The sequence below is a fragment of the Monodon monoceros genome, unplaced genomic scaffold (assembly GCF_005190385.1).
Source record: "Monodon monoceros isolate NGI ecotype Baffin Bay Population unplaced genomic scaffold, NGI_Narwhal_1 Super_Scaffold_11, whole genome shotgun sequence".
Classification (NCBI taxonomy): domain Eukaryota; kingdom Metazoa; phylum Chordata; class Mammalia; order Artiodactyla; family Monodontidae; genus Monodon; species Monodon monoceros.
Window position 1 is genome coordinate 74,816,167 of NW_021703767.1, and position 27,899 is coordinate 74,844,065.

A 27,899-nucleotide genomic window follows, 5' to 3' on the forward strand; every position below is an offset into this window, starting at 1 on the left:
GAGTAGATCAAATAACTTTTTTCTTGAACCATTTGAAAATAAGTGGCTCCATGACTCCCACATGCTTTAGTGTATATTTCTCAAAGATATGAGCATTCTTCTATGTAACAACAATTCAAACATTAATATCAGACAGTTAATATTGATATTAGTACCAAAGAATGCTCAGTCCCATTCCAATTTTGTAATTGTCTTAATGTTCTTTATAAGAAAGGACCCAAGATCACCGAATACTGTTTTTTGCCATATCTCTTTAATCTTTCCTTGACTTTCACGACCTTGACTCTTCCCACTTTGGTTATTTTGTAGAATGTCCCTCAACATGGATTTGCCTGATATTCCCTTACAGTTAAATTCAGCTTACGCTATTTTGGCTGGAATATTACAAAAGTGATGCCATGTTCTCTTAGGTGGTACATAATTTAAACTTGTCCTATTACTGGTGATGTTAACTTGGACTACTTAATTAAATGGTGTCTGTCACGTTTCTCTATTGTACAGTTACTTTTTTCTCTTTCTAATTAATAGTTATTTTGTTGACATGTACTTTGAGACTTTATAAATAAACAACCCTCATCAAATTTTCACCCACTAGTTTTAGTATCCATTGATGTTTCTTGGCTAGATTAATTATTGCTTTGATAATGGCCAAATGGTGATTTTCTAATTTTCTTTCCTTCTATGGTAATTAATTGTCAATTTACTGTAAGAAAAAGCTATCTTTTCTCCTCACTTATTTATTCATTTACTTATGTCATTATGGACTAATGAACTCCTGTTTTATTTGATGGGTTATTGTTCATTATTATTATTCATTACTTTGATGCTCAAATTATTACAGATTTAGGCAGCGAGAGCTCTGTAAGTTGGCTTTGATATCTTCTTGATCTGACCCCATTGCTCTCTGAGCACTTCCCTACTTAGTGGCATAGCAGGACATTCTACCTTATATTATTTGTACTTTTCTTGGCTCAGCGTTGTAATCAGCCATTTCTTTAAAGAACCCTAGTTCTTTTTTGAAGGGAAATGAAATTTAGACACCAAAATTTGGGCACTAGGTGTGCACATCATTAGTGGGTTTTCACTGCTCTCAGCCCTCTCAGAGAACAGAATTAGAGCATGTACATATAAAAAAAGACAAGCAAATACATTTGCATGTATTCTTATATACATACACATTCACATCTATATTATTTCTCTATTGAAAACCATCAGTTTACACTCTTGTCTCCAATTCTAGTCCAATACCACAGAGTTCATTCTGGTTTTATTTCTGTTTCTATTTGTAACTTCCTTTCTTCAGTGAGAAACCTGGCTCTCATTAGCCTCATTATATCCAGTTATTGTATCAATCCTGCCTTTCTCACCCTGCTTGGACTCCAATATCTCACACCAGGCCACTGCCACCATGGGGGTCCTTGTCTCCCTCCTTGGGCTCTGACACTCTGCACCAGGCCATGTAAGCACCCATTCATCCATTTTAGGCTCCACCATGTGGTGGGTGCTGCCACCCCCATCCCCACTTCACCCAGCCCCCTGCATGGATGTCTGTCTTGCTTAACCCCCTATAGCTTTGGGCTTTGGGAATGAATAAGGAAGATAAGAAGTAAAGGAAGACTGGAAAGAAGGACAGAAAGCAGAAAGGAAGGACAGATTTTTCAATTTTCTTATTATGAGTAAGAATGAATATCTTTTCAAATGTTTAACACCTGTCACTTGTAGTGTGTGTGTGTGTGTGTGTGTGTGTGTGTGTGTGTGAACTATATGTTAACATCTCCAGCAATTTTGCTATACAGTCATTTGCTATAGTCTCTTTTTTCTCAAACTCTTTGTTTATTAGGAATATTAATCTTTTGTCTGTAATGTAAGTTTCAAACATGTTCTCTGAATTTGTCATTAGTTTTTTCTCTGCCTATTTATTTTTTTTTGCCACACAAAGGTTTTTATTTTATGTAATATAATGTATTACCCTTTTTTCTTATAGTTTGCAGATTTCAAATCAATGTTGAGGAATGGCTTCCTTTTTATATATGCCCTGGTTGCTTTTTCATTGATTTCCAATTTAGGTAGATGTTGGACTGTGTTTTTGTGGGAAAAAACCTGACTCAACTCTGTCTCCTCACACTTTCAGCTGGAGTCCAGGAGCTGGAATCACGCTTCCTGGTACCTGGAGATCTATTAATTTTGACGGGGAACAAAGTGCAAATGCCGTGTGATGCCATTCTGATAGATGGAAGCTGTGTGGTAGATGAAGGCATGCTGACAGGTATGGTTCTACCTCCTAGCTTACAGCCTCTGCTGGTTCTTCCAGGTTTTTTCCTGAATGATAATGGCAAAGCATGGGGTTGCTATGGGACCTTCCTATCCCCACAAATCTTATTAACAGTCCTGCACTGGATGGATCTGAGAGTTCAAATTAAAGCTGCTTTCTAGTACTAGGTTAGATATTACAACCCTGTCATTTTACCTTTAAAGATTTTAGAGGTCATTAGATGTTTCAGAATCATCTGTGACTCTTATGTTTAGCATTTTTCTATAAAATACATCTTCAGAAAAACACGGAGGGTTTGAAAACCATTAATGAAATCCTGAAACACCTCCCCCACAACCCTGCCCCACCCTGGTCAAGGCCAGGCTCTTCCTAGCTTGGTTTGAAAATGTTGATAAGTGGTTGAGGCAGGATTTGCCAAATCTGCTAACTTCAGAATACACACTGGATATTTTGGACTAACTGTGTTTCATTTTTAAATCGCATGCTGGAGCTGGGAGGGACGTCATATCATGGATATGGAAGCTGAGGTTCAGAGAGAAGTGACTTCCCAAGGTCACGGTGCTTTGAGTTCTTACTCACATATGCACTTATGAGAAGATGCTGGCCTACCTTTCTGTAAGCTAAAGAATCATAAAGCCTTTTTCAGAGATGGAATTGGAGGCTATAAATACGTATTGATGTACAGTACTGTGGTTCCCATTAAAGTCCAAATCGAGTCTATTTCTCCTGGCAGATCGGGAAGGCATTAAATGCAGACAAGAGCACACAGCTCCCTCCTATGTGAACTTACAAAACAAAACAAAACAAAACAGGTGTGACAGGTCAGGTTCCTTTCTCTAGGGAATCCATAGACTGATAAAAATCCTTCCGTGCTGGGACTTTTACAAAGCCAAGTGCAATTTTCCTAATGAAAGTGGCCCTAGTATGCTGGAACATATCCCTGATCTTATACTGTCCTTTCTACAAATGGAGGTGGAGGGCTTCAATAAGCTTTATTCTCTAAGCTTTATTCTTTATTTGGTTACTTTCACAACTCATTCACCACCTTGTATTGCCACTTAACCCACTGAAATCTGCCCCTCCCAGTGTGCTGGGAAGGGTCACAAATGTCCCAATTGGCAAATCCAATGGATTCTTTAAATTTCACATCTTAGTGGCCTATCTGCTGCATTTAACCATTCTGACCATCTCTTCCTTCTGAAAACACTCTTCTAACTTTCCAAGTCAGTGCTGACTCTCCAAGTTCTTCTACCACTGACAATACCATTCAGCTTCCTCCACTTCTCCTCTTCCTCCACCTCTTTGATTTTTGATGTTGTTCAGGGGTCCTGGACCTTTCCTTTTCTCACCTTTCACTCGAACCCTAAGTAATCTTGTCTTTTCCTGTGGCTTTAATTATTGTTTATAAGGTGATGACCTGTGACTAAATATCTCTGGTCAAGTCCTCTCCCCTGAGCTCCAGACCCAAATAAATATCTAACTGCCTACAAAGCATCTCGACATGGTCATTCCACAAGGCATCTCCAAATCAGGGACCGAAAGGCAATTCCTTCCTCCTTCCTCCTATAATCCCTGTGTTGATGATTAATGCTACCCTCTGCTCTTTCTTCCAAGTCAGAAACCAGGAAGCCATTTAGAATTCCTCTGTCCCTATGATCTGCCAATATAAAAATCTCCCCAAGTTTTGTAGCTGCTCAATTTCTTATTTCTCAAAACCAGTGCCTTTTTTCTACTCCTACTGCCAGTTGCCATAGTTCAGACCTTGTCCTCTTTAAGCAGGACTCTTGTGATTTTTTTTCTCAACTTGATATCCAGCCTCCAACCTCATCAGACTTCAATTCATTCCCTGTACTGCAGACAGAGTACACTCTCTTTGTACGTAAATGTCATAGTACTCTCCTGAATCAGACAGCTGAATATCTCCCTATTTCCCTCCTGCCACCAATGCCTATAGAAAAACATTTAAACACTTAAGTATGTGCATGCAGGGCCTTCCACGCTTTGGCTCCTACATAGCTCTCATGGCCTCTCATTTCCCAGACCCCACAACTTGCTATTCCCTAAATCTTTATTTCCAGTCTATTTCAGCATCTCTGTTTCATTTTACAATGCTCATAGTATTTATAATATGACATTATACTTATTTGTTTCCATGGCTGTCTCCCCCTCTGGACTACAAACCTCTTAACAAGAACTATGCTTCTCCTTGTATCCCCTATACCAAGGGTTGTTCCTGCCACACGGCAGCCTCCAAAAATGCCTGCTGTGTGATGAGTTAGTATTTGCATGTTTAAGTGAGTGAAGGCCTCCCACCTCACAAAATGAGATGCTTGTTTTCTGTAGGAGAAAGTATTCCGGTAACTAAAACTCCATTACCTAAGATGGATAGCTCTGTGCCCTGGAAAACACAGAGTGAAGCGGATTACAAACGGCATGTCCTCTTCTGTGGAACAGAGGTTATCCAGGCCAGGGGGGCTTGCTCTGGCACCGTGAAAGCAGTAGTACTGCAGACAGGTTAGTTAGCATCTCCTTCATTTTATTATTTTGATGAAATATTTTTGCTCAATATGTCTAGTGCCTTAAATGAATTAGGTAAGGAGCAGTCTTTAGATGACAGACCCCATATATGTAAATATAGATATTTAAAATGTGAATTGAGCTATGGCCTATACCTTTTAGTAAAAATAATAACATTGATGACAACAATTATTATTCATATGCTTTGTAATTTATAAACTATTTCCACATATCAAATTATCAGAACAAAGATGCCTGTCCTCATTTTGTACATGAATAGGCTGGGGCCTGCACAATTCAAGTGAAGTTTGAAAAGAATCACACAGCCACTCACTGACAGAGCTGGACCTAGAACTTAGGTATTCTAACCCAAAGAACTAATCTCAACTTCTTTCCAGGCAGGACTAGAAACTGAAAACTTGATGATGAAAAGTATTAGAAATTGAATCCATCTGCATTTACTGGGCCATTTAATTTAAATTCGGGTGTTCTGTGCGTGTGTGTGTGTGTGTGTGCATGTCCATGCACACTTACAAATCCTTTCCTTAAAATGAAGCTGTATTTGGAAAAGCTGTGCTCTGCCCCCATACGGTGCTTTCCTATCTCTGGGATGCATTGAAATTAAAAGTATAAGGAAGGAAAGCCAGAGAGGAATAGTCTCTGAAAGAGCTAAGGTATATCCATTCTAGCACTTAGGTATTTGGCCAATTATCCTTTAATTGCATTTGGGCTTAAGCACTGTTTAAGTATCTCTAGAGAAAACAAAGGCTGTGTTGAGGATTAGAAGAGTGCTAACAGTAGTATTTGTCATCCTGAGAGTATGAGGTGTGTGTTTGCTGCTTCAGGATTCAACACTGCAAAGGGGGACCTCGTGAGATCTATTCTGTACCCGAAGCCGATGAATTTTAAGCTCTACAGGGATGCCATCAGGTTCCTCCTGTGCCTCGTAGGGACAGCCACCATCGGGATGATCTATACTTTGTGCGTCTATGTGCTCAGTGGGGTAAACAGCTTTTGTTCTTTTACTACATGCACACGTACACTCATCTATAATTTATACTCTCCATGTTGACCTTAATATAAGTCACAGTTTTCAAACCTGGGAAAGCAAAGCCAGACACTGAAACCTGCTTATATACTCCCAGATGCCCAATATAAGCAATTGATCACCAAGTTCCATAATAGCCATCAGATCTAGTGGGATAAAACAGTTTGTTTATTGAGATATCAACATGCCTCTACTCTTGGACTTTTCCTTACACTAGTTTTTCATCTTCAATCTGAGGATGTTTATTCCAATAGTGTAGTATTTTATAGCTGTTAAACGAGGAATTTAAAATAAAACCCAGTGTTGGTGAGATCATGGCAAACTGGTACATTGTTCTCCGCTGGTAGCAGTATGAACTGTTACAAGCTTTTTCATTACACTTTGGCAAAATCTATTGAGAGCCCTAAACATGTTCATACCCTTTAAACCACGTTTGGCCCACTCACATCATTTCTAGGAGTTTGACCTAAAGAAGTAAACAAAAAGGAAGAAAAAAGTCATATGCATAAAAGTGTTCACGGTTGATTTATCTGTAATAGCTAAAGAGGGACTTTATCTTCCCAGGAACCTCCGGAGGAGGTGGTGAAGAAAGCCCTTGATGTCATCACAATTGCGGTTCCTCCCGCTCTACCTGCTGCCCTGACCACAGGCATTATCTATGCCCAGCGGAGGCTGAAGAAGAGAGGCATCTTTTGTATTAGCCCCCAGAGGATTAATGTATGTGGACAATTAAACCTTGTCTGCTTTGACAAGGTATGTGTGTTTCATTCTTATCCTCAGTGACATTTTTATTATCATTGTCATCATGCACAGGTACTTTACACTCTTGTGAGGCAGGAAACATTAGATGTGGGTACTGGGTACCTGACTTCATTTTGTCTCTGGTTGGATGTGTGATCTAGGACAGATACATCTCTTGAGCTCTCAGATTCTAGGGTTTAGAGAAGGAAGAGTAGAGACGGAATAGGTGAATATTTTAGGGTTCTTCCACCTCTAATATTCTATGAAACACAATGAATAGCATTCTGTCCCTCAGTAGTCAATACCCTCATGCAAAGAACAAAATTTAAGACTTTTATTACGGTTACTACTGTATCCCTGATGCTAGGACCGTTACCTGGCACACAGTCAGTGTTCAGTAAGTATTCATTGAATTAATGAATGAATAAAAAAGGAAGAGTTTATTTAGCTGTGTCTTACTATGAGACTTGGTTAAAATAAATCCCCAGTCAATCCCTTACTATATTTTCCCATCTGCAGTGTATTGCTTAAAATAATCCTTGATCCCATGCCAGTTACTCCCAATCAGCCTCTTATTCTACCTTCTCCTGGATATATTCTTTTTGTCTATGTACACGTGTGCTGGCATGAAGGTGAGAGCTGTAAGAGGGTAAGATGGAAATGAAGGGCTGTTTTGTCCCTGGGTCTTAATTTATAAAGGTGACTAAGTGACCACAGGCAGAGGTCGATGCCATTGGAAGAAAAGTTTAATGTTACTCACAGTTCCCCTAGACAGAAGAGCCGTGTCTCACCAGGCAAGGCCCCAGGAGGAATGCCAGATTTTGATCAGGAAGCAAAGCAGGAGTGAGGGGAGTGCTTGGGTTATGGCCTTTATAGGAGTTTCTGCAGGAAGGGCAAGACAGAGCAGGGTACACAGCTGACAGTTGGCTAGTGTGAATGATTTTGGTGGGCTTTGGGCTATAGGAATGGTCTTTAGTTGTCTTGTAGCTGGCGCTGGGTTGATTAAGTCAGAGAGACTGTTTCCTGGGGAATCTGGTCAGATAGAGAAGGTATGACTCCTTACTGGTTAGTTTGCATATCAAAGACTTGCTGTTGGTGGAGACCCTGGTTATCTCTAAGAATTGGCTAGCCCCAAGGAGGCAGTCTGTCTGTCAGAAAGGTTTCTTAAGTTAAACTTTTGGTGGTGGGCACACTGTATGGTGTACAGAAGTAGAACTATAATGCTGTGCACACAAAACTTATATAATTTTATTTATAACATATAATGTAAACCACCGTTTTCACAATTAAAAATAGATTTAAAAGAGAGAGAGATTTTGTAACATGTCAAATATCATAATATACAGAAAATTCGAAAAGATATAAAACCCGAGGACATTGTAGGCAGGTGAATGTGGGCAAGGAGTCAGGAGAGCAATAGAGTGTGATTTTGATCAGAGCAGAACATTAGTAACAGGAGAGGGTGCTGTAGACTTCAAATGTATGGCTAAGAAATTTTTACATACTCTTTAGGCAGTGGGGAGCCATTGAAGGTGTTTTCTCTTCTTTTTTTATTGTTGCCTTCCATTTTCTTAATTTATTTTTTATTGTGGCAAAAGATGCATAACATAAAATTTACCATCTTAACCATTTTTATGTGGCTTTAAGTGTATTCACATTTCTGTGCAACCATCACCACTATCCATCTCCAGAGCTTCTTCCCTCTTCCCAAACGGAAACTCGGTACCCATTAAACTGTACAGTGAAGGTTTTTGAGAGCAGAGAATTAATGGGATCAGAGCTGTATTTTATAATTACTTGAATATCAGAGAGATCTACCAAGAACAGAAGGTTAATATGGCTCTTGCCACCATCTCAATGTTATTTCGTGATCAAACTAGCATCATAAGAAAAGATGTTCTGGTTCTAGGATCATGTTATCCTTGGACTTGGAAAACGAAACAGGGGGTGGGAAAGATAATTGTGATATGAATTTGAATAAAAAATTAAGCAATAATTATGAGCAATTATCATTATTCTCAGCTCTTACTCTATGCCAGACATTAAGTTAAGCACTTTGTAGTGTCTCATTTAATTTTTAAAACAACCCTATATGATTATGACCATGTTACTGATAAGGGCTCTGATGTTTAGGGGGATTAAATAATTGGCCCAGGTCACACAGCTGGTGTTTTGGCCCAGTCCAAGCTCTTCATCACTATACCGCACTGAGAGAAATACCAACAAACCCCTTTTTACCAAATAGATGTCAAATAGCAAACTATAATATTTCTTTAGAACAGTGAAAAATTCTACTTCCATTACTTGTTTCTGGTGACATACTTTTAACTTTTGCTATAAGTGCTGGGACTCACCCATTTTAAAAAAATTGTATTGAAGTATAGTTGATTTACAATGTTGTGTTTAGTTTCTGCTGTATAGCGAAGTGACTCAGCTATACATATATATATTCTTTTTCGTATTCTTTTCCATTACGGTTTATCACAGGATACTGAATGTATTTCCCTGTGCTGTACAGTAGGACCCTGTTTTTTATCCATCCGATATATAATAGTTTGCATCTGTTAATCCCAAACTCCCAATCCATCCCTCCGTCACCGCCCCCCTCCTTGGCAACCACGAGGCTGTTCTCTTTATCTGTGGAGACTCACCCATTTTATAGCTCTTAAAAGCAGGCTTACCAAGGACTGTCCCATCCATTCAGTCTTCTGTTAAATTCTCGAAACAAGCCTCTGAAATATGTAAGGCAGGTACCGTTTTCTTCCCTTTATTGCTAAGAACACTAAAGTTCAAAGAGATTAAGTGCCAGCTCGTCACACAACTGCTGTGAGTTCATCAAATCTTCCACCCAGGACTCCAGATACCCACCTTATTGTGTCCTTCCTTGAAGAGCTGATCTTGATCATGTGTTGTGACATATATTTTCCTGTTAAAACATAGCTTATCAGTGTCACTGTGGGGCTGCTGCATCTTCAGAGTCAACCGAGCTCTTGTTTCTGTTTAGACAGGTACCTTAACAAGGGACGGCTTGGACCTCTGGGGAGTCGTGCCCTGTGATAGGAGTGGGTGAGTACTTGGGACCAAATGCATTGTCATTTCTCTTTTCCCAGAACTCTTTGTTTTTCTTCCTGAATACTAATAATGGAAAGATTTTGGCACTGGCTTTGGTGAGCAGTAGTTGCCAGAGTATCTTCATTTAATTTCTCTTCTTGACTACTTCCAAAGCTCACTAAAACGTGCATATTTCCCGCACCCCAGTCCCAGCCCCGGGACACTCACAGAACCCAGGAGATGAAGGGCAATTTTTGACACTGCATTTAAATCTTTGCTAAAATGTGATTTGCTGTCAGCATATTAGTTCGGGGCCAGTGTGTGTCATTTGGACAGTACCAAGACACTGTCCTTCAAGGAGGTAACATTCCTTGTACAAACTGAAGCCTTTCCATGTGCTAGGAGGAACACTGCCCTGACTTGTAGACACTGAATTTCAGGACGAGGAACATCTGTGGAACCACAGCTAGTGTACTTCATTTTCCTTGGTATTCTAGTTCTGGCAACACTACTTTCTGGCTGCCAGAAACTCCTCTTTTCTGGCCAGAATGGACTCCATTTTGACAGTTTACAACTTAACGTAGTAAAGATTTCCATGTCCCTCTGCTGGGGCTCTCTTGTTTGAGTTTGCTTCTCTGCCAGCTTTTTCTCCCCACTGCAACTTCCAGCCTGATCAGAACACGAACATATGACAAATTCAGGTTTTGAGGGTTTGTTTTTAAAATTGAGGTATAGGTGATTTCAGGGTTTTTTAAATTAATTTTTTTGTCTTTTTTGCTTTTGAATTACATTTTATTTTTTTATACAGCAGGTCCTTATTAGTCATCCATTTTATACACATCAGTACATGCATGTCAATCCCAATCGCCCAATTCATCACACCACCACCCCACCCCCTGCCACTTTCCCCCCTTGGTGTCCATACGTTTGTTCTCTGCATCTGTGTCTCAATTTCTGCCCTGCAAACCAGTTCATCTGTACCATTTTTCTAGGTTCCACATATATGCGTTAACATACAATATTTGTTTTTTTCTTTCTGACTTACTTCACTCAGTATGACAGTCTCTAGATCCATCCACATCCCTACAAATGACCCAATTTCATTCCTTTCTATGGCTGAATAATATTCCATCATATATATGTACCACTTCTTCTTTATCCATTCATCTGTCGATGGGCATTTAGGTTGCTTCCGTGACCTGGCTATTGCAAATAATGCTGCAATGAACATTGGGGTGCATGTGTCTTTTCGAATTATGGTTTTCTCCAGATATATGCCCAGGAATGGGATTGCTGGATTATATGGTAGCTCTATTTTTAGTTTTTTAAGGAGTCTCCATACTGTTCTCCATAGTGGCTGTATCAATTTACATCCCCAGCAACAGGGTAGGAGGGTTCCATTTTCTCCACACCTTCTCCAGCAGTTATTGTTTGTAGATTTTTTGATGATGGCCATTTTAACCGGTGTGAGGTGATACCTCATTGTAGCTTTGATTTGCATTTCTCTAATAATTAGTGATGTTGAGCGTCTTTTCATGTGCCACTTAGCCATCTGTATGTCTTTTTTGGAGAAATGTCTGCTTAGATCTTCCTCCCATTTTTTGGTGGGGTTGTTTGTTTTTTAGATATTGAGCTACATGAGCTCAGGTTTTGTTTTTTAATGAAAATAGTCCCCTCTCATACTTGCAACCTAAATCACAAAGCATCTTATACATAAAAGGTACATCATGATTCTTCTGCATTATGCAAATGACATACGATTTATCTATAAAATGTTTTAATTATATATGTTTAACACATTTTCATATTAATGTATTATTTATAAACAAGCCCATTTCTGGAGTTGAAAAATTAATCCTGGTGCTTCTAACCATTTTAGTCTATAGAAGGAGGCTGTTACAAGTGGTAACTTTCTAAAGTTCTTTTCAGTTTCTCTTGAAGATAGATTTGGATATATGCCCGGTCTTCTTGTTTTTAGTATTTTCCTGTTTCAGTGTCTATAAAAAATGTATGCATTTATTCACATATGTGAGCATTCAGAGAGCAGTCTTTTTCTTATTTATATTTGTGTCCCTAATGCCATATAGCACTATAGCAGGCACACATAGTGGATGCACAATAAATGTTTGTTTATTTAAAGTGAACTTCATATGTTCCATCTTTTGAATGCTCTTCTCCTTATTGAATTGACATCATCTTATTCACAAAACTTTTAAAACTTTCTGTTTCTAAAAGTGACTTGTCAAATTTAAATAAAAATAATTGATATACTATTTAGATTATTGATAGATTAATCCAACCTGTCACTCTCCTTCCCCCCCCTCCTTTCCCTCCTTCAAAAAGGTCAAAGTTGGCTCTAAATGACTAAAAGAGCAATTAAAAGTCTTTTTAAAAAATTTTAAAAGTATTTATTTATTTATTTGGCTGCATCAGGTCTTAGTCACGGCACATGGGCTGTTCGTTGTGATGTGCAGGCTTCTCTCTAGCTGTGGTGCGCAGGCTCAGTAGTTCCAGCATGTGGGCTCTCTAGTTGTGGCACATGGGCTCTAGAGCTCACGGGCTCAGTAGTTGCGGCACTCAGTCTTAGCTGCCCCACGGCATGTGGGATCTTAGTTCCCTGACCAGGGATTGAACCCACGTCCCTTGCATTGGAAGGCGGATTTTTAACCACTGGACCACCAGGGAATTCCCCCAAAGTTTTTTTAATTGACAAATTTAACTGATAGAATAAGAGAAAACAGATTAAATTCTAAGCAAGAGGTCAGCACCTGACTTAGTTGCTGTTAGATATCTTATTGTAAACTGTAAGCTCTTTTCTAATAATTCTTATCTTTTCCAAAGAGGGCCTGCCTAATGTGCCAGGTACTTTAAAGTCATTGGAAGTCTACCTGAGCTACCTCGTCCTGATAAGTCATAAACATTCAAATAATAGTTCAAGGTCAGGGATGACAGAGGGTTCTATTTATTTTTGTGCAAACCAGGTCTGGCCCAATCCTCCGAAACTCAGAACTGTGTATTCAGAATTACATACGGAAGACAGTTTGTGTGCCATCTTAAAGATAAGATTCTTTTTTCCTGATCTGTGTTTGCTTTACAGCGTGAGCTTGAGAATCTGTGTTAATCATTGATGGTGACTGCTTCCTTTTAGATGTTTACTAAAATACCAGAGACATATTGTAACCACTGAGATAACTTGATCTTTCAATATATAATGATATGATCAACAGGCTCAGTCGAGAGGTTTTTGAGCTCTTAAAGAAGCTTGGATGAGGAAGCCAGGAAGAAATATGGCTGAATTACGAGTTAACATTCTGATGTATATGCTTTCAGGAACAAAACGCTAGAGCAACCGAAGGAAATGCAGGGTCCATATCATGAGAGATAATAGTCTGATCCTGGAGACCATGTTTTAAGACAAACTATGGTAAATAGTAAACAAATACAAATTTTTCAAGAAACAGTAACTAGGAAGGTCAGAGGTCTGGAAACTGCACATTGGAATCACAGCTAGAGGTTCCTGTGTAATCCCAGAGGAAGGGAGTATTAAAGGGGGTACAGCCAAGCTGGCCACAGATCTGAAGGAAGTTGACATGTGGAGGAGGAGGAACAAGTAGATTCTGACTGGCTCCAAGAGTCAGATTTGGCCTTAATCCAGGAAGCACCTTCAGCCGCTCAGGGTCCACCAAATAGTATGGCCTGCCTTGTGAACCACTTAGTGTGCTAAACATGTAAGGAGGGACTGACCAATAAGGTCCAGAGGACATCCTTTTGTAGGCCTAATGCCAAACTTGATGACTTCAACTCTGAGTAAAAGAACCCTGCATATGATGTTTGAGTTGTATCTCGGTAGATTTTAGATGAGGGCACTTTCTACAGAAAGCAATGGTAATGATGGCTGCAATACAGATCCTAGATGCCAGGGTGGAAGAGGAGAATGCCGTGTCCTTTTCAAAATGTCTTTAAAAAATTTCATTTCTTGGGGCTTCCCTGGTGGCGCAGTGGTTGAGAGTCCGCCTGCCGATGCAGGGGACGCACCGGTCTGGGAAGATCCCGCATGCCGTGGAGCGGCTGGGCCCGTGAGCCATGGCCGCTGAGCCTGCGCGTCCGGAGCCTGTGCTCCGCAACGGGAGAGGCCACAACAGTGAGAGGCCCGCGTACCGCAAAAAAAAAAAAAAAAATTCATTTCTTTGCCATTATGGTCTTTCAGATTTCCGGTAACCAACTCATTCATTTATTTGCTCTTAAATTTGTTGACTGTCTACTGTGGACCAAAAATCAGATATGTTGGAGAGAGAGATATGGAAGAGACAGCCCTGCCCTGAAGAATAGATTGAAGGAGATACACAGATATACACAAGTAGCTATAGTATGAGCTAGCCTGTTCTGTCTCACAGCATAAGAGATAAAGTGGTCTGGAAGCTCAGGTGGGAGTGGACGCACTTGGAACTAAGGGTGATACTTCTAGCTCTTTCTATACCTCTGGATTTAAATCAGTGCCAGAGAGAGGTTAAGGAAAAGAGGGAAGAAAGAGCTTGAGAGAACCTCAGGATTTTTTCTCATACTCATTGAACTTATGTAAGGACGATGGATGAATGAAGCACTATTCATTTGGGGAGATTAGAGTGTAGACATGTAATGTAACAAAGTATATCAACTTATTTTTTAAAAGGATGGTCACCTCTAGAAGCTCCATTCTGGCCTGCAGGAATAGACTAAAGCCCTTTCCCTTTTCTCCTTTAGCTTCCAGGAAGTCCACAGCTTTGCCTCAGGCGAGGCTTTGCCATGGGGCCCACTGTCTGCAGCCATGGCCAGCTGCCATTCTCTGATCCTCCTGGATGGGACCATCCATGGAGACCCACTGGACCTCAAAATGTTTGAAGCTACTACCTGGGTAAGCTTCTGTTCTGCAAAGATTCTAAGAAGCTTCTTCAATGCCAGACCAAGCCAGGTGTTATCATAGCTATTCAATACTCATAAAAATGTGAGGTCTCCAATATGGAGTACATATGGCAGTGAGGGGCAAACTCATCCGAGCCCCAGTTTTCTCCTCTGTACAGTGTATTTCCATATTAGGGTTATTGTGAGGATTAAGTGGAAGGACGCATTAAAAAAAATCCCTGGTGCTGTGCCTGGAATATATTACCAGCTCAATAGTATTAGTATAATTATTATATAATTATTTTCTAACCCTTTCCAGCTGTAGTATGAGCCATGTCTGGTTTCAGAGTTATCTAGAACATGGGGATTAGGAAACATCACTGTCCCCAGTGCTTAGGATAATTCGTTGTTACCAGGAGTTTTATGCCTACTACTTTAGTATTAATTTTGCCTCTAAGACTAGACAATGAAAAGGAAAACCATGAGGGATTTTGTTGAGACTCTGAAGTAGATTTCAGATCAAATGGCCTTGTTCAGGAGGAGGAATCCGGCTCTCCCGGTTCTAGTCTTGGCTCTGTTCTGATTGACTCCTTCACCTCGTGAGGTCATCTCTCCTGTTGGGGTTTTCCATAACTTTAAAATGAGGGGATTGAATTAGACCAGCAGGGTTCACCTAAAAGAAAACAAAAAAGCTGGAATCTTTTCCTAAAAGGAAATTTTATTCAAAAGCATCCTACACAAACCAAATCGTTGGAGTTACTCTGGTTGAGATAGCAAAATGGGGAGTAAAAGCACAGCTTAGGGAACACACATCCCCACCTACTTAGCTACAAGCCCGCCTCCACCCCATATAGCCTGGTTCAGCTCCAGGCCTCTGTGATACATGTGTGAGCCCCACTGAAGGAGACAATCTTTAGGGTCCCTTCCGTCGCTAATAGGGCATGGTTCTGTAGCAGTCTGATGTAACTTTCTCCATCCTTCTTGGGTTACTGTTTCTGTACCTTTAAGTAGGGATTATAATTTCTTCTCTGAGATTTTTTTCTACCACTCAATGAGATGATTATAAAGCATTTTGGCATCTTTGAGTAAAAGGTTCCTCTGACTATAATTTAGGGTCTTTATTATAGCAATTCCTGAGTGTTTACTGAACATTAACCACATACATCACAGTCCCGGCCCTGCTGTACTCTGGGGACCATCAATCCAAATTAGACAGAGAGCGAAGAGCAGGAGAGTGAACCAGGAGAAAAAAGGCAGAAAGGTGTGGGCTATTCACGCTCAGTGTTTTCAAGTTAAGTCCTTCAGAAATGGAGAATGAGCCTTTATGCAGCACCTTCCAGCAGAGAAAGCAGGAGAAATTGCATGCATAATTCAGAAGTGTCTGCCCTTCAAGTTTCTAGCATTTCCGATGCATTATTTTTGTGTGTGGCGAATTAAGTCTGGTTCACCTCCGTATAGCTGAGGGAGGAGAATATATTGAGACAACTTGAGATTTTCTCAAGGGAAGGGTTTGAGCACAGTATTAGTGGATGAACAAGAAAGAAATCTCTACAATGAAACATCCTGTTTGAAATAGGAAATGGTGGTTTCCAGGCATGATTTCCACATCAAGGGAGCACCGGCATGTGCCATGATTGTTAAGCCCTGCAAAACAGCCAGCCAGGTAAGTCTTGCCTGCTCTCCACCCCACAAAACCCAACTCAGAAGGAAAGTCCTGGCAGGCCCACAATTTTGAAAGCTCAGAGATGTGTCTTCTTTGAATTCCACATGTGAAAATTGGTGAGACCTTGTTTCCCTTATTTGCTAAGCTAAGGATTGGAGAAGGAGTAATTAATTTCCAGTAGGTAGAAGCTATGTGGTGTGTCCCTCTCCATGCCCCATCCCTCACCCAGGTCCCAGTGGAAGGAATTGCAATCCTGCATCAGTTCCCATTCTCATCAGCACTGCAGAGGATGACAGTCATCGTCCAAGAGATGGGGGGTGACTGGCTGGCGTTCATGAAAGGTGCACCAGAGAGGGTGGCCAGCTTTTGCCAACCTGAGACAGGTAAGTGGACAGACTTATATTACAATGGGCAAATCTGTATTTCCAACCCACATATGTCCCCTCAGCATTTGATCGATGAATCCAATTGCCTACTGGCCATCACCAATTGGATGACTCACTGGCATCTCAAACTCGGTACCAGAACCAAGCTTATCTTTCTCACTCTCTCTATTTCCCATCTTAGTGAATGAAAGTACTACTCCCCCATCCCAGTTTAGGATTCTTCCTGGATTCCTCTCTCTCCCTCAGTGCCTCTGTCTTGTCAATTGCTAATCCATGGCCCTGTCACTCCATCACCTCAGGCCCTCATCATCCCTCCACTGGATCACTTCATAGTTGGTGAATTTGTTCTCTGCCCCCCAGTGTCCCCTACTCTAATTCACCCTTCACACTGTGACCAGATTGGTTTTTCTGTCACACAGTATAATTATGTTAGCACATTCCTGCTTTCATTCTTTGATTGCTTCTCATAGGCTCCAGGATAATCTCCTTTAGGACCATATCTAAGGCCTTCATGATCTGACTCCTATCAAACTTCCCAGAGTTTCCTTACCACTCCTATCTTCACATCCTGTGCTCCCCCTGAGATGAACTATCAAGGTTTGCTGTCTCATGGCCCTGTGCCTGAGCACATGATGCTCCCTCAGCCAAAATGCCCTTTCCCTTCTCCATCTAATCACATCCTCCCTGTCTGATAGATGCACCAAGTGTTTCCATAGCGTGCTGTAACTGCCTGGATCATAGCAAGGATCTCATTCGATTGTATTGTTAGTCTACTGGCTGTTACCCTACTAGACAAAGATCCTCAGAGTGGCAATTGCAGTGCAATCTCTGCATAGCTAATTCCTGACCCATAGTAGACTCAATAAATATTTGATGGTTAAACTGGAGAAAAAAAGAATCATACACTTTTCCCATTCTTCTTCTTCTTTTTGTTTTTTTGTTTTTTGAATGCTTCCTTTTCATTTCTGCTTCACTGGATCCCAAGAGGTCAATCGTGACGATGTAGTAATATTTAACATTCCCACTGACTTGTTTGTGTACATTTTTAGAGGTGTGTTTTCTTGGGCAAGAGTTGGATCTCTTTGTAAAGAATTTCTCTCCCAGTTCTAGCTGAGTTCATATTGCATACTAATCTTGTGTTATTTTCTGAACAGTACCAACTAGTTTTGTTAGTGAACTTCAGATTTACACGACACAGGGCTTCCGGGTCATAGGACTGGCCTACAAAAAGCTGGAAATGGACCATCATACCACTGCCTTGATGAGGTAAATGGGGTGGGGGGAATTTTGATAAAGCAGAATGGTTTCGTGGGAAGACGCACCAGACTGGGCAGTGGACCCAGCAACACAGCTTACTGAATCTGTGTGCATGGAATGCCTTTGAACTTAGTAAATGGGGGTATAGTCATCCCTGCCCTGCCTAAATCACAAAGCTGATGTGAAAACTGGGAGAACTGATGAGAAAAAGCTGTATAAATTGTAAAGTATGATGTGATTGTACAGCTTTGTGAAGACAGATGTACGAATACAACCCATGTTTCAGAGGGTTTGAAATTGTGGTCATGCCCCCATTTTGAACCAAATATAAGTTTTGTTTTAAATTATTTTTGGTAATTAATTAGCTATTTGGGGATTTTATTATTTTTTATTTTATTTTATTTTTTTAACATCTTTATTGGGGTATAATTGCTTTACAATGGTGTGTTAGTTTCTGCTTTACAACAAAGTGAATCAGTTATACATATACATACGTTTCCATATCTCTTCCCTCTTGCGTCTCCCTCCCTCCCACCCTCCCCATCCCCCCACTCCAGGCGGTCACAAAGCACTGAGCTGATATCCCTGTGCTATGCGGCTGCTTCCCACTAGCTATCTACCTTACATTTGGTAGTGTATATATGTCCATGCCTCTCTCTCACTTTGTCACAGCTCACCCTTCCCCCTCCCCATATCCACAAATCCGTTCTCTAGTAGGTCTGTGTCTTTATTCCTGTCTTACCCCTAGGTTCTTCATGACATTTTTTTTTCTTAAATTCCATATATATGTGTTAGCATACGGTATTTGTCTTTCTCTTTCTGACTTACTTCATTCTGTATGACAGACTCTAGGTCTATCCATCTCATTACAAATAGCTCAATTTCGTTTCTTTTTATGGCTGAGTAATATTCTATAGTATATATGTGCCACATCTTTATCCATTCATCTGTCGATGGACACTTAGGTTGCTTCCATGTCCTGGCTATTGTAAATAGTGCTGCAATGAACTTTGTGGTACATGACTCTTTTTGAATTATGGTTTTCTCAGGGTATATGCCCAGTAATGGGATTACTGGGTCGTATGGTAGTACTATTTTTAGTTTTTTGAGGAACCTCCATACTGTTCTCCATAGTGGCTGTATCAATTTACATTCCCACCAAGAGTGCAGGAGGGTTCCCTTTTCTCCACACCCTCTCCAGCATTTATTGTTTGTAGATTTTTTGATGATGGCCATTCTGACCAGTGTGAGGTGATACCTCATTGTAGTTTTGATTTGCATTTCTTTAATGATTAGCGATGTTGAGCATCCTTTTGTGTGTTTGTTGGCGATCTCTATATATTCTTTGGAGAAAAGTCTATTTAGGTCTTCTGCCCATTTTTGGATTGGGTTTTTTTTTTTTTTTGATATTGAGCTGCATGAGCTGCTTGTATATTTTGGAGATTAATCCTTTGTCAGTTGCTTCATCTGCAAATATTTTCTCCGATTCTCACAGTTGTCTTTTCGTCTAGTTTATGGTTTCCTTTGCTGTACAAAAGCTTTTAAGTTTCACTAGGTCCCTTTGTTTATTTTTGTTTTTATTTCCATTTCTCTAGGAGGTGGATCCAAAAGGATCTTGCTGTGTTTTATGTCATGGAGTGTTCTGCCTCTAAGTGTTTTCCTCTAAGACTTTTATAGTGTCTGGCCTTACATTTAGGCCTTTAATCCATTTTCAGTTTATTTTTGTGTATGGTGTTAGGAAGTGTTCTAATTTCATTCTTTTACATGTAGCTGTCCAGTTTTCCTAGCACCACTTATTGAAGAGGCTGTCATTTCTCCATGTATATTCTTGCCTCCTTTATCAAAGATAAGGTGACCAAACGTGCATGGATTTATCTCTGAGCTTCCTATCCTGTTCCATTGATCTATCTTTCTGTTTTTGTGCCAGTGCCATGCTGTCTTGATTATTGTAGCTTTGTAGTACAGTGTGAAATCAGGGAGCCTGATTCCTCCAGCTCCGTTTTTCGTTCTCAAGATTGCTTTGGCTATTCGGTGTCTGTTGTGTTTCCATACAAATTGTGAAATGTTTTGTTCTAGTTCTGTGAAAAATGCTATTGGTAGTTTGATAGGGATTGCATTGAATCTGTAGATTGCTTTGGGTAGTATAGTCATTTTCACAATGTTCGTTCTTCCAATCCAAGAACATGTTATATCTCTCCATCTGTTTGTATAGTCTTTAATTTCTTTCATCAGTGTCTTATAGTTTTCGGCATACAGGTCTTTTGTCTCCTTAGGTAGGTTTATACCTAGGTATTTTTTTCTTTTTGTTGCAAAGGTAAATGGGAGTGTTTCCTTAATTTCTCTTTCAGATATTTCATCATTAGTGTATAGGAATGCAAGAGATTTCTGTGCATTAGTTTTTTGTTTTTTTTTTTTTTGCTGTACGTGGGCCTCTCACTGTCGTGGCCTCTCCCGTTGCGGAGCACAGGCTCTGGACGCACAGGCTCAGTGGCCACGGCTCATGGGCCCAGCCACTCCGCGGCATAGGGGATATTCCCGGACTGGGGCATGAACCCGTCTACCCTGCATTGGCAGGCGGACTCTCAACCACTGCGCCACCAGGGAAGCCTGTGCATTAGTTTTGTATCCTGCTACTTTACCAGATTCATTGATTAGCTCTAGTAGTTTTCTGGTAGCATCTTTAGGATTCTCTATGTATAGTATCATGTCACCTGAAAACAGTCACAGCTTTACTTCTTTTCTGATTTGGATTCCTTTTATTTCTTTTTCTTCTCTAACTGCTGTGCCTAAAACTTCCAAAACTATGTTGAATAATAGTGGTGAGAATGAGCAACCTTGTCTTGTTCCTGACCTTAGTGGAAATGGTTTCAATTTTTCACCACTGAGAACAACGTTGGCTGTGGTTTGTCATATATGGCCTTTATTATTTTGAGGTAAGTTCCCTCTGTGCCTACTTTCTGGAGGGGTTTTATCAGAAATTGGTGTTGAAATTTGTCAAAAGTTTTTCTGTATCTATTAAGATGATCAATGGTTTTCCTCCTTCAATTTGTTAATATGGTGTATCACATTGATTGATTTGCATATTTTGAAGTATCCTTGCATTCCTGTGATAAACCCCACTTGATCATGGTGTATGATCCTTTTAATGTGCTGTTGGATTCTGTTTGCTAGTATTTTGTTGATGATTTTTGCATCTATGTTCATCAGTGATATTAGCCTGTAGTTTTCTTTCTTTGTGGCATCTTTGGTTTTGGTATCTGGGTGATGGTGGCCTCGTAGAATGAGTTTGGGAGTGTTCCTCCTTCTGCTATATTTTGGAAGAGTTTGAGAAGGATAGGTGTTAGCTCTTCTCTAAATGTTTGATAGAATTCGCCTGTATTGCCATCTGGTCCTGGCCTTTTGTTTGTTAGAAGATTTTTAATCACAGTCTCAATTTCAGTGCTTGTGATTGGTCTGTTTATATTTTCTATTTCTTCCTGATTCAGTCTTGGAAGGTTGTGCTTTTCTAAGAGTTTGTACATTTCTTCCAAGCTGTGCATTTTATTGGCATATAGTTGCTTGTAGTAGTCTCTCATGAGCCTTTGTATTTCTGCATGTCAGTTGTTACTTCTCCTTTTTAATTTCTAATTCTGTTGATTTGAGTCTTGTCCCTTTTTTTCTTGATGAGTCTGGCTAATGGTTTATCAATTTTGTTTATCTTCTCAAAGAACCAGCTTTTAGTTTTATTGATCTTTGCTACTGTTTCCTTCATTTCTTTTTCATTTATTTCTGATCTGATCTTTATGATTTCTTTCCTTCTGCTAACTTTGGGGTTTTTTTGTTCTTCTGTCTCTAATTGCTTTAGCTGTAAGGTTAGGTTGTTTAGTTGAGATGTTTCTTGTTTCTTGAGGTAGGATTGTATTGCCATAAACTTCCCTCTTAGAACTGTTTTTGCTGCATCCCATAGGTTTTGAGTCATCCTGTCTTCATTGTCATTTGCTTCTAGGTATTTTTTGATTTCCTCTTTGATTTCTTCAGTGATCTCTTGGTTATTTAGTAGTGTATTGTTTAGCCTCCATGTGTTTGTATTTTTTACAGAGTTTTTTCCTGTACTTGATATCTAGTCTCATAGCGTTGTGGTCAGAAAAGACACTTGATATGATTTCAATTTCCTTAAATTTACCAAGCCTTGATTTGTGACTGAAGATAGGATCTATCCTGCAGAATGTTCCATGAGCACTTGAGAAGAAAATGTATTCTGTTGTTTTTGCATGGAATGTCCTATAAATATCAATTAGTCCACCTCGTCTAATGTGTCGTTTAAAGCTTGTGTTTCCTTATTTATTTTCATTTTGGATGATCTGTCCAATGGTGAAAGTGGGGTGTTTAAGTCCACTACTATTATTTTGTTACTGTCAATTTCCCCTTTTATGGCTGTTAGCATTTGCCTTATGTATTGAGGTGCTCCTATGTTGGGTGCATACATATTTACAATTGTTATATCTTCTTCTTGGATTGCTCCCTTGATCATTATATAGTGTCCTTCTTTGCCTCTTGTAATAGTCTTTATTTTAAAGTCTATTTTGTCTGATATGAGAATTACTACTCCAGCTTACTTTTGATTTCCATTTTCATGGAATACCTTTTTCCATCTCCTAACTTTCAGTCTGTATGTGTCCCTAGGTCTGAAGCCAGTCTCTTGTAGACAGCATATGTACGGGTCTTGTTTTTGTATCCATTCAGCCAGTCTATGTCTTTTGGTTGGAGCATTTAATCCATTTACATTTAAAGTAGTTATCGATATGTATTTTCCTATTACCACTTTCTTAATTGTTTTGGGTTTGTTATTTTAAGTCTTTTCCTTCTCTTGTGTTTCTGCCTAGAGAAGTTCTTTAGCACTTGTTGTAAAGCTGGTTTGGTGGTGCTGAATTCTCAGCTTTTGATTATCTGTAAAGGTTTTATTTTCTCCCTCAAATCTGAATGATATCATTGCTGTGTAGAATAATCTTGGTTGTAGGTTTTTCCCTTTCATCACTTTAAATATGTCCTGCCACCCCCTTCTGGCTTGCAGAGTTTCTGCTAAAAAATCAGCTGTTAACCTTATGGGGATTTTCTTGTATGTTAATTGTTGCTTTTCTCTTGCTGCTTTTAATATTTTTTCTTTGTACTTAATTTTTGATAGTTTGATTAATATGTATCATGGCATGTTTCTCCTTGGATTTATCCTGTGTGGGGCTCTCTGCCCTTCCTGGACTTGATTGACTATTTCCTTACCCATATTGGGGAAGTTTTCAACTATAATCTCTTCAAATATTTTCTCCAACCCTTTCTTTTTCTCTTCTTCTTCTGGGACCCCTATAATTTGAATGTTGGTGTGTTTAATGTTGTCCAAGTTGTCTCTGAGATTGTCCTCAATTCTTTTCATTCTTTTTTCTTTATTCTGCTCTGTGGTAGTTATTTCCACTATTTTATCTTCCAGGTCACTTATCATTCTTCTGCCTCAGTTATTCTGCTATCCATTCCTTCTAGATAATTTTTTATTTCATTTATTGTGTTGTTCATCATTGTTTATTTGCTCTTTAGTTCTAGGTCCTTGTTAAACGTTTCTTGTATTTTCTCCATTCTATTTCTAAGATTTGGGATCAACTTTACTATCATTACTCTGAATTATTTTGCAGGTAGACTGCCTATTTCCTGTTCATTTGTTTGGTCTGGTGGGTTTTTACCTTGCTCCTCCATCTTCTCTGTGTTTTTCTGTCTTCTCATTTTGCTTAACTTACTGTGTTTGGGGTCTCCTTCTTTCAGGCTGCAGGTTCATAGTTCCCATTGTTTTTGGTGTCTGCCCCCAGTGGCTAAGGTTGGTTCAGTGGGTTGTGTAGGCTTTATGGTGGAGGGGACTGGTGCCTGTGTTCTGGTGGATGAGGCTGGATCTTGTCATTCTGATGGGCAGGACCATGTCTGGTGGTGTGTTTTGGGGTGTATGTGAACTTATTATGATTTTAGGCAGCTTCTCTGCTAATGGGTGGGGTTGTGTTCCTGTCTTGCTAGTTGTTTGGCATAGGGTGTCCAGCGCTGTACCTTGCTGGTCATTGGGTGGAACTGTGTCTTTGCGTTGAGATGGAGATCTCTGGGAGAGCTTTCACCGTTTGATATTACATGGGGCCAGGAGGTCTCTGGTGGACCAATGTCCTGAACTCAGCTTTCCAACCTTAGAGGCTCAAGCCTGATACCCGGCCAGGGCACCAAGACCCTGTCAGCCACATGGCCATGTATGTGGGGAGTTTCTTGCCTTTTGGGATGTCTGAGGTCTTCTGCCAGTGTTCAGTAGGTGTTCTGTAGTAGATGTTCCACATGTAGATGTATTTCTGATTGATTTGTGGGGTGGAAGTTGTTCTCCACATCTTACTCCTCCGCCATCTTGAAGGCGCCTCACCTCACTTATTTTTAATGGTGTTTTCTACCAGAGCTAGAACTCTCTGGTGGCTGTTAACAGGTATGGTGATGAAAATCACCACAGAAGATGGAAGACAGCTGTGTGGTCATTTAATTCATTCTCTACAAAGATTAAAGTTAATCTCATCCTTAATAAGCATCCTCTCTTCATTTCAGTTCTGTCAGAACAAAAGTCTCTATATCCTTGTGCTCCCTCCTGTTTTCTTTCTGGATAGTTTCTGCACACATTCAGTGTCCCAGGAATGGTGCGTGAATGAGTGAGTGGGGACCACTCTGAGAGGAAGATATCTGACTTTGTTTTTGTTTTGCTTCCTGTAAGAAAGACTGTAATGTGTGATTTCTGTTCAATCATCCATATACTTCCAGGGACCAGGTAGAATCAGACCTGATATTTTTGGGATTGCTGATCTTGGAGAATCGACTGAAGGAAGAGACAAAACCTGCCCTGGAAGAGCTCATCTCAGCCCGGATAAGGACTGTAATGATCACAGGTATAGAGCAAAGTGTGTGTGAAAACAGGAAGAATTTGATGTGGAAATAGACAGAGATTCACTCATTTAGCAAATCTTGTTGACTTGCTACTATGGGCCAGACACTGTTCTAGACACTGGACATGGACAGCAAAATAGGCAAAGTTATTACTCTGAGCATCCTTTTACATGGGTTAAGATAGAAAATCAATCATTCAATTGAATAAACAGCTACCAATAAGTGTTATGAGATACATAAAACAGGTGATGTGGTAAAGTGTGTCTGACCAGCTACTTTAGATGACGTGTCCTTTCTGAGAGGGAACGTTTGAAATAACACCTGAATAAGAAGACATAAGCCATGCAAAGATGTTGATATTTATTATTAAATGTTCGGAGAAGAAGAATGCTTAGTCAGCATGGTCTGTAAAATACACTGAAGGCCCATCAATGAGAGCTACAATTCTGGAGATTAAAAAATGCTGTCCCTTCTACTCCCACTCCCAAACTCCAAATCACAAACAAGGGAGCAGTGAGAAAAGATTGTGCAAGAGAAATGTGTGAAATTTCTTAATGAATGCTTCCGAGTAGAGAGTCAGTGATTTCCTAATGCATTCATGATTTTTGAGCGTGTATTGCCTTCCCTTTCTCTGCTCTCGAAGTCAGATGCATTTAACTCTATGAATTCTGGCATCAAGATACAGTCTTGCCCCACCAAAGCACTCTCCCCCATCCCACTGTCCTTGAACCCAATTTGATGTTGGAAACTCGAGAATACGTTCACCTCCCCTTTGGAGCTTCTCCACCCCCCTCCACTACCACACCCTCCAATCCAAGAGACTTTTGGATCACTTTTTCCCTCTCCCTTCTTAGCCCCTCTGCCCAACTTCTGGGTGCTGCTGAGTTAGTTTACTACTTATTAGAATTCCCCTTACATTATGACCCTTCTGTTTCAAAATTTTTATTTAGCACTTATTTTACACAGTCTCAGAATCTATCCTTTACCAGTTAGATTTATGTAGAAGTAAGAGCTCATCGCTCACAACACCCCCTCTTCACTTCTTCTTTCATATTGAAATTTCTGTTCTGCTTCTTTCCTTGCTTGGTTGTAAGTTTTCTGAAGAATTGTCCTTGGATGGGTTGGAAGGGTGATATGCTCTCTGATCTTTTATATACCCTGAAATATCTTTCTTTGCTCTGATAGGTGAATGATGTCTTGCCTGGGTATAGTATGTTTGGGTTAGAGTACTTTTTTTAAAAAAATTTTATTGGAGTATAGTTGATTTATAATGTTATATTAGTTTCAGCAAAGTGAATCAGTTATACATATATCAATACATATAATATATCCACTCTTCTTTAGGTTCTTTTCCCATATAGGTCATTACAGAGACCTATATTACACTACTAATGTAGAGAACTCTACATTACAGAGTAGAGTTCCCTGTGCTATACAGTAGGTCCTTATTAGTTATCTATTTTATATATAGAGTCCTTTTTTATTAATGGTCTGTAGGTTTTATTCTTTTGTCTTCCAGTTTTTGGTATTGCATATCACAAGGTCAGTGGAGTCCACTGTAGGTAACTTGTTCTGTTTACATATAATCCTTTTTCTTTAACTTTGGAGTTTAGAAATGTTACCAAGGTGTGCCTGTATGTTTGTCTTTTTTCATTAATTTAGTCTGGAACATTGTGAGCATTTTATTTTATTTATTTTTTTTATTTTTTATTTTTTTATTTTTTATTTTTTATTTTTTTGTGATACGCGGGCCTCTCACTGCTGTGGCCTCTCCCATCGTGGAGCACAAGCTCTGGACGCGCAGGCTCAGCGGCCATGGCTCATGGGCCCAGCCGCTCCGCGGCATGTGGGATCCTCCTGGACTGGGGCACGAACCCACGTCCCCTGCATCGGCAGGTGGACTCTCAACCACTGTGCCACCGGGGAAGCCCCATTGTGAGCATTTTTAATCTGTCTTCTTCTTCTCAGGAAAATTTCTTCTATTGTTAATTAGGGCTTTTGTTCTCTCTCTTTCCTTCTTCCCTTCTGTAATTTCCACTATTCACATGACAGGCTTCCTGGATCTATCCTCTTGGTCTCTTATGTTTTTTTTCTTGTAACTCATATTTTAATATTTTTCATATAATTTTTAAAGACTATATTCCATTTACAGTTACTACAAAATATTGGCTGTATTTCCCATGTTGTACATAGATCCTTTTAGTCTATCTTACGTAACTCTCATATTTTTATAATTTTGCTCTGAGCTTTAAGGGTTCTTTTTTTGCACCGAATTTTTTCAAACTGCAAACTCGGGTATCAAAAATGAGGATGATCTCCCTCAAATCACCCTTGAATTGTGAAGTTCTTAAATTGTGTTTTGGAGTAGGAGTGACTTTAGAAAACCATGTTTTGCCTGTGCTCCATTTGAGTTTCCTAAGTGCTCTCATTATTTTTAATGCAGCTTTCTTCTGTCTCCAGCAGCTAGCCTGCTTTACCAGTCATGTTCTGGTTGTTCTGCCTTATATTTCCTTATCTAGCTTCTGGAATTTCTTAAGTAGGTTTTTATCTTTTTTTGTCAGATGGTTGAGGATCAGGCCTGGGCTGCATGTCCTAAACAACAGACCTCTCACAGGTGACAGATGGCAAAACGGTCTGTGTTGCAAAGCAGATGGCTGTTGTCGCCCTGCTGAGGCATGTGGAAGAGCCTCTCACTCTCAGGGCTCCCTGTACTCTTCTGATCTCAGGCTAGAGCATCTCCCTCCCCCCAGTTAGCTCTTTTGAGGATTCTCAAAGTATTTTGGTAGAAACCTGGGAGAAACCATGTTAGGGATAGCCAGCCGGTTGTTAACATTATTTATTTTTAGTGGTTGCTCTACGAATCACTATATCTGTACCTACCCTTTCAAGAAGGCTTATCATCATAAACATCCCCTACTTTCTCTCCTCTGTTATTGTTGTATATATATGTGTATGACATACAATGAAACCCCACCAGACAATGTTAGAGTTTTATATTTCAACAGTCAAGAGTTGGAGAACATAAGTGAAGAAAAATCGACTTTATATTTATACAGCTCTTTATTATTTCTGTTCCTAAATGTTCATGTCTTATGTTGCAAGTTTCCCTCTGGTATCATTTCCTTTCAGCCTAGAGAACTTCTTTAAGCATTTCTTTCTGAGCAT

The 27,899-nt window shown here is 39.8% G+C and overlaps 1 protein-coding gene across 1 annotated transcript in view; it reads left to right on the forward strand.

Annotated features, from left to right (window-relative positions):
* ATP13A4 (ATPase 13A4) overlaps positions 1-27,899 on the forward strand; it is a 145,027-nt gene that overhangs the window by 90,852 nt on the left and 26,276 nt on the right. The window contains exons 9-18 of the mRNA XM_029214804.1: positions 2,132-2,266; positions 4,616-4,786; positions 5,635-5,792; positions 6,402-6,590; positions 9,583-9,644; positions 14,370-14,520; positions 16,084-16,170; positions 16,400-16,553; positions 17,711-17,822; positions 24,612-24,736. Of these exons, the coding sequence (XP_029070637.1) occupies positions 2,132-2,266; positions 4,616-4,786; positions 5,635-5,792; positions 6,402-6,590; positions 9,583-9,644; positions 14,370-14,520; positions 16,084-16,170; positions 16,400-16,553; positions 17,711-17,822; positions 24,612-24,736 (1,344 nt within the window). The remainder of the gene's footprint in view (positions 1-2,131; positions 2,267-4,615; positions 4,787-5,634; positions 5,793-6,401; positions 6,591-9,582; positions 9,645-14,369; positions 14,521-16,083; positions 16,171-16,399; positions 16,554-17,710; positions 17,823-24,611; positions 24,737-27,899) is intronic.